General features: G+C 55.1%; 2 protein-coding genes across 2 annotated transcripts; both read right to left on the bottom strand.

The window, feature by feature from the left end:
* Nucleotides 1-4: 4 nt before the first annotated feature.
* Nucleotides 5-1,731, bottom strand: B0H18DRAFT_962982 (Hsp70 protein-domain-containing protein; the record flags this gene model as incomplete). The annotated part of the gene is made up of 6 exons (XM_048043141.1): nt 5-312; nt 368-401; nt 508-573; nt 735-934; nt 1,240-1,335; nt 1,605-1,731. Coding segments are annotated over 6 exons (831 nt in total), but the record flags the coding sequence as incomplete, so codon positions are not given.
* Nucleotides 1,732-5,629: 3,898 nt separating this feature from the next.
* Nucleotides 5,630-6,880, bottom strand: B0H18DRAFT_894788 (uncharacterized protein; the record flags this gene model as incomplete). Its single annotated transcript, XM_048041394.1, has 4 exons — nt 5,630-5,962; nt 6,025-6,138; nt 6,313-6,622; nt 6,732-6,880. The coding sequence occupies 4 exons, from the start codon at nt 6,878-6,880 to the stop codon at nt 5,630-5,632; spliced, it is 906 nt and encodes a 301-aa protein (XP_047884660.1).
* Nucleotides 6,881-7,296: the final 416 nt, after the last annotated feature.

Below are 7,296 nucleotides of genomic sequence, written 5' to 3'. Positions count from 1 at the left end.
AGACCTCGGTCCCCGTCTTCTTCTTGTACTGCTTGATGAGATAGTCCATCACACGGTTGTCAAAGTCCTCACCACCGAGGTGGGTGTCACCAGCAGTGGCCAAGACCTCGAAGACGCCGTCGTCGATTGAGAGCAGCGAAACATCGAAGGTTCCACCACCGAGATCGTAGACGATAATTTGAGATTCGCCGCCCTTCTTGTCGAGACCGTACGCGATGGCAGCGGCCGTGGGCTCGTTGATGATACGGACGACCTGGAGACCGACGATGGTGCCCGCATCCTTCGTGGCTTGGCACTGAGCTTCATTGAAGTCTGCACACGTGGTCAGTAGTATATTAGACAAAAAGACGTGAGCTACAACACTTACATGCAGGGACAGTGACAACGGCGTGCGTGACAGTCTATCCGAGGTATGCCTCAGCGGTCTCCTTCATCTTGCTCAAGACCATGGCCGAGATCTCCTCCGGGGTCTGACACGCACGCGTACCGCGAGTAGTCATTCCGGACACTCTCTTCTTCCGGTACGTAGTTTTGATACCGTGCGGCACGCGCCTTCTTTGCCGGTGGCAGGTCCTGACGAATGAGACGGGGTTTGGGGGGAAGTTGAGGGGAAGAGGCCGAAGATATTGGCGGCGAAGGTGGTGGCGATGGGATCAGTGGTGATTTCAGTAGGTCAAAGGGTGGTGAAGATAGAGCTCTGAGCCTTTGACGACGATGGTGCTTCTGTGTCGTACGTATGCGCTAGCGAGGTCGCCTGGCGAGCGTGTGCTGGGCCCGTTGCTGGAGCAGGAAGGCAGGGGCTTTGTGGCCGCCGACGGTGTCCCTGGACGATGCGGGCGACCTGGAGCGGGCAACTTGGACTCCGAGTCCAACTTGGAGCGGGCGACTTGGAGTGACGTCGCCTGGCAAGTCAGGTGAGCATTCCGCTTGACGCCTGTCGATCGCCACGACCGCTCACTACTCGGGCAGCCAAGACTAGTCTGACTACCGCTCTCACCTTGACTCTATCTTCGATGCTTAGACTGTGGCGGTTTCTGTCAGCTCATAGTCCCGCAGCTTGGGCGATACGCAACCCGGCTGTGAGACCGGGAACTCACACGATGCGAACGCAGCGCCGAGTGACAAGATCACTCAAACAAGACGCCGAATACGGATCTGAAATGGAGTGAGAGGACCGCAAAGGAGACGGTGAGGTAAGGTGCCGCGAAGACGAGCGGGAGAGCTCGCAAGGCCACGCACCGATAGTGCAGCTCATGAATGGGACTCCGGTAAGCAGGAATTTGATCGCTCGCTCGCCAGTTAGCTCGTCCACTGTCCACTCCGTGCCCTTGTCAGCTCGCCCGCAAATCAGTTCGCTGTAGCATACGTCTAACCGTTCGCCCACCCGCGCGCCCATCTGCCTACCCGTCTGCTCAGCCGTCTACTAGCCCTGAGCACCCCCGACGGTCCGTGTCGCAGTGCTTCGTATGGGCATCGCTGACGTTAGGTCTAGCAGAACGAGACCGACCCAGTCTGAAGGATCTGCCGGAGTACCCAAGCTTAAAGTGTCTCGACGTGTGAGTAAGGCTGCTGCTGACCGCCTCAGGCCGACGCCCGACACTGACGTGCACGAGCAGGTACCGTAACCGCCTCAACGAGTGGTGTCATTATCGCATCAACTCCAAAGAGGGCTTTCGAGCAATGGGTGGTGATCTGCTGCACGTTGTGGTGCGCTGGTGCGCGAGTATGCATGGTTGTGCAGGTTGTGCACTTAAGCACAAGTACAATGTGTAGCACGCTCTCTCTCGATGTTCAGATAGTTCAATACATTTCGTTCGATCTGCTTAGTCCATCGTGCTAGCGTAAGAGGTACAAAAGTCACAATCGAAGCAAAGCATATTGAGAATTATTCTACCAAAGGGTCTGGTATGCGTACTTCGATGCCCAGTGATTAAGCCAGAATTTGTTAGCCCTATCTAGTACGTTATTGGTGTTCCAGTCATAGGGTAAGGTGTCTCTAGTAACATTATGTGGTGTTCGAGGGGGACGTGGAGCTAGCTGACAGGATTGGCGAATGATAGACAAGGGAATAATCTCACCGACCGGCTTGCCATTCGAGCGAAGGGGAGGTTTGTGTATCGTATACATCATATGTACGGGATCTGCTTGAGCTTCTAACTTGGAGAACCACTCAACTTATGCAAGTGGCCCCTGGCTAGCCCAATTCAATGGTGCTTGTAGCGGCCGGAGGGTTCGAGGATCTTTGAGGTCACGAGGTAACTTGAATATAACCTTGACACGACCTATTCTAGTACCTGTAGATATATGCCAGTTAGAACGCTAAGACGTTAGTAGGTGAGACTGCAGACCTTGCAAACCGGTAGCTTCTGTGTCCTCTCCTTGCAGCACAACCACCATATCGAAACGCGCTGTGGGGTGGGCCCACATGGGAGCAGCGGCACGACCTCAATACACGACCTCAATACATCGCACGTACAAGTCAAGACGGGAAGGGGCAGCAACCGGCATAGGGCAACATTGATTGTCGAACAAGCGAACGCAACATCGATTGTCGAACAAGCGAACGCACACGGCGGAAGAGCTAATCGAGCACCCAACCAAATACATGCGGAAGGAGGAAGGCTACTGTACATGAACGGCAGGTCCCTCCGCCACCTCATCCTCGACCTCTCCCTCCTCCATGGCCTCGACGTCCGGAGGGCGTGCAAACTGCAGGCGACGCGGTATTCCGGAGTAGCCGTCAGGCACGTACACTCCCTCCGACAAGCGAGCGTGCAAGTCCCGGACGCCGGCCTCAACGGAACCCAGGCCTCGGGCGAAACGGACGGCTTCGGAACGAGCGTCGCGGTTGGCGGTCCGGCACTCGTCGAGGAGGCCTTGGAAGCGGGTGAGCAGACCATCGAGGCTGTCGGAGGAGGCGCGGAAGGAAGATAATTGCATGGGCCGTTCCATGTACCGAATCGGAAGAAGCGGGCGACCAACCTCGGCATCGGATTGCTCAGCGGTGACGCGGTTTGGAGCCCAGGCGATCAACGGGTAGGGCTCGCCGACGTAGCTATGCTGGGACGGGAGAGTCAGGAAGACCTGGTCGAGGTACTCGATAAGATCCTGGACGTCCGAGTACTGGCGGACGAGCGGAAGGGATGCGTCGCCGTGGGCAACTGCGCGAGACCGAGAATCGAAGAGCATCCGCTGTGCGGAACGAAGGCGGGTTGGCGAGACGAGGAGGATGAGGCGGAAGAAGGCACGTACGATTAGCCATCGGGCGCCATGGGCCCAAGCGAGCCACTCAAGGTCGCTATCGGGGTTCAGACGGGGCTCTACCACACGCTCGTCACGAATGAGGTCGACGAGGCGGTAGAAACGGGTGGTGTAGACGATGGTCGAGGGGTTCGGTGGGATGTCGGCGGGCATTGAGGACTCACACGATGGTGGACTGGGGCACAGATGAGGATGGCAGGGATGGCGGAGGGAGACCCACGGGGGCGGAAGGAGTAGGAACGGAGGGGAACGGGTGCCAGCGAGGCAGGGACGTGGGAAAGGCGGCGGAAGGGGGCTAGGAGGACGGGGCGGAGGGAAGGAGAGTTAGTTACCTACCACTACCTCTCAGGACTCAGTATCTAGGTTGCACCGGGCAATCTCAGGCTTCAGGTCCCGTCTCAGGCTCGCGTTCAGGCTAAGGAAGGTCGCAGAAGTTAGGCTCAGGCTCAGGATCCAGGAGAGCTCAGGTTAGGATCGTCGGAGGGAAGGCTATCGAGTATACCAGGCTCAGGAAAGGCGGTCTTCACTAAAGGACATCGCGGACGAAGCATGCGGCGCACCACCCCATCTCCCCTTTTCCCTCCGCGAGGTACCACGGACCTCGCTCGCTTCCTCCGCGAACCGTCAACTTGCACCAACGACCCCCGCCCATCGTTTTCACCGATACCAAGAATTCCCTTCCGCGTCGTCCACACACCGGGGACTCGCAATCACCACAGCGCGGCTTGTCGAGCTGTGGCAGGCTTAGCTTTCACAGCATCCGTCTCCTGGGTGTCGTCGGTCAAAGGTTCTGGAGCAAACTTGAAGCCGTGGAACACGTCGACACGGTTGAACGGCATGCGATCGACGGCATTCTGAAGCTGGGAGGAGGTGAGGGCGCGACCATTGTTCTTAAGCTTGTATATATGTTGTGCGAGTGCGTCAATGAAACCGGGAGCGCAGTGTTTGTCGACGATGGTTGGGAGGGCCTGGAGGGGTGCTGTTGGGTGTTTGGGGAGCTTGATTCGACCGTTGCGACACGAAGGCTGGTCGACTTCGCCTGCGACATGCTCGTCGACTTCGCCCGCGACACGCTCGTCGACATCCTTGTCTTGCTCGCGACCTGTGCTTCTGAGCCAGCAATGGATGGATGATCGAAGAACCACCATTTTCTCCTGTCGCACCAGCCAACGCACCATCTGCGGGCGCGCGTCGCAATGGTTCGATGCCCTCCATCCATTTTTGTGTAGTCTATGTGGAGGTGTTCAAACGCCTCCGTGTTGTAGTTGTCTGTAGTGCCTAACAGTCGAATGGTGTCAACATAGTGGAGTAAAGAATGAAATTTGGGGATGTTAAGGTGCTCGCGCACTCCCAGGTCGACAAGGACGTGCTTGTTACAGTGGAATGTCTTGAGGGCATCCTCCATGTACTGGAGTGTCGTATCATCGTGGGTAGTGTATTGGGCGAGATATATGAAGTCCAAGATGGACCTAAACGCCAGGATGACCTGCTGAGGTACCTTGCCTACAAGACAAGCGAGGAGTATCCTCGCCATGTGCTTGCGCTCGGTACCGGAAACTTGAGAGAGGCTTGAAAATCCGTTTTTGAAGTGGCGAGTACCGAATGCTGGCGGAAGGCAACGAATGCGCCTGTCAAGCTCGAGCTCGTCGACGAGTTCAGTACACCATTCAACTATGTGTTTGAAAACTCCCTGGTAGAGTTGATGGAGGACGTCAGGGGTAATACAAGAGTGGATGTCTGTGTAGGGTAGATCGCGCCAAAATGGACGCACGACATAGCCCGATACGTTGAGGTCTTGGCACACTCGTGTGTACGCATTAGAGCTTGTGTTCCCTTGGGTTTTCTCCTCGGCTTTTCGTAGGACGTCTAGAGTCCAGAGGGACGTTCTGGGCGTGCCAGGTTGGGCGGATCCTAGAAGGTCCTCTGGAACTTGGCATTTGGGGCAAGTTCCCGACTTAGCGCAGGTGACCAGACATTGTTCTGGGTAATCTGCAATGTAGGCTGCAAGAATGGGGTGAACTCGACGGACCTCTCCATTGCCAGAGGTAACATCAATGCCTTCTTTTCCTGCCTTGACCAGTGGTTCCAGGATTGCTCGTACTGACACATGGAATAGTTGCTGAACTAGAGCGCGTTGCTTGCGCTGAGTGATACCGTCAGAGCTGACCTTGTCGACGGAAAGATAACCAATGAGAATACATGCATGCTCAGATGGCTTGCGCCTCAGAGCACGCAGTATATTGCCCAGCGTCATGTAGACTGGGTAAGCCGCCTTGTTTCCTGAGAATTGGGTGAGCTGCGTTTTGTCGGTCGCTATAATGACCGGCGCAACTGCAGCTCCTTCAGGTAGTAGACTCTTGTTCTTGAATCAGCAATCGGTATATGCAAACTGATGCTGACCACTCACCTGGACAGCGTGCCACCAACACCCCGTCCACATTTTGTTGTACAGGCGATGTGTCCTCGACGCATCAGAGAAAATCCGCCTAGGTCGATAGACAATGTGATCGGCATGCTCCGGGTTTCCTAGCAAAGTCCTGATTGCTTGAATAATATCGCGGAACTGGAGAAGATGCTTCTCGTTTGGACGGTCCTTGAACGAGAGGCATCGTTCCATCCACTCAGCCCTGTCAGGAAGAGAGTCCACGCGTTGCAGGAGAGAGCGACTGTTGTGATACGAGAGGCCGAGTCTCTCCTGGAACTGAGGCGTGTAAGCAAGTATTAGTATGCACACCTCGTAGAATTTGGAATACAACTACTCACCCCAGGAATCTCTAATGCCCTGTCAATAGATCCCAAGGTAAGTCCTTCCTGGATAGCCCATGAGGCGAATCGCCAGTCCATCTCAGACTCGAATGGCGCCCATGGATTCTTCGTCTGTTCCTCTGCGTCATCCGCGCCCTCTTCTTCTGCGTTGGCGTCCGCACTTCCGTCTTCTCCAGGTTAGAATCATGCTCATCCCCAGTGAGAATAATGCACCTCACCTGATCGTCCATCCTCCCTGCCCTCTAGCCATTTCCTACGTACTTGTGAATCGACTTGAGTTACCACGCCTGCCTCTTCATCTTCATCCACTACTCGCTCATCGTCATCGTCGTCCAGAGAGAGCGCCGTACGTCTTGCATTCAGAGTCGATGCGGTCGAAGGCCCTGCAGTCGACGGCCCGGGTGCGTCTGCATTTCCTCCTGGATCAACAGGCCGCTTCGAAGGCGCACAGACCTCAATAAAATCGAACAGTGAGTCCAGTTCATCGTCCTCTCCTTCGCCATTGCCATCATCCTCTTCATCCTCTTCATGTGAATAGTCTGGGGGGTGCCGAGGATGGCCATCGTTGTCCCGTGGACTTGACGTTCCGACTGTCCTGAATATACCATTCTTTTAATAAATCAAGCCTGGCAGTGAAGTATCTGGCATACCTTGTATCCTCAACCACTACGTCGTCGTCTAACCTCTCATCTTCAACTGCGAACAACGCTTTCAATTTTCCTTTCTTGTACCAGGAGCATTTTTTGCTCATGCTCTGGTGGGCGCAGAGGCCCTGCGTCGTCTTGAAAGGCTGATGACAAGCGCCGCAGGTGTCATTGAGGAGCTCCTCAAAGGTGCGCTTTCGTTTCGGCATACCTAGCCCATAAAACTCACTTCAGATCGATACAGATGCAGCGAAGGAATAATAACTCACTGGGAGTGAAGGGCCAGAGGAAGGTGAACTTGCACTGGCATCCAAAAAGTGCAACAAATTGCAACGACCCTTCATCTGTCATTACGTTACATTAGTGAGATCTCGCGCGTCAACTCAGCGCCTTCCGGAACGCCTTTCTCCTTCAACCTCCATGTCGACTCAAGGTGCGAACATTGGTATTGATACTGAGTTCCAGCCTGTTGCACGATCCCTACTGACCTTATGTTGGTATAGGTTTAGCCTTCGCGTTGTAACCGGACACGCATGGTATATCCAATCGATATATTGACATCTGTTCTAAGGTACGTACTGTAGTTTTTTTCTGTTGAACGGACTACAAGGCTGCGCCACCGATC

Source organism: Fomitopsis serialis (assembly GCF_022376445.1).
Source record: "Fomitopsis serialis strain Sig1Antser10 chromosome Unknown B0H18scaffold_418, whole genome shotgun sequence".
NCBI classification, from domain to species: Eukaryota; Fungi; Basidiomycota; class Agaricomycetes; order Polyporales; family Fomitopsidaceae; genus Fomitopsis; species Fomitopsis serialis.
This window is presented reverse-complemented; position numbering and strand designations above follow the sequence as displayed.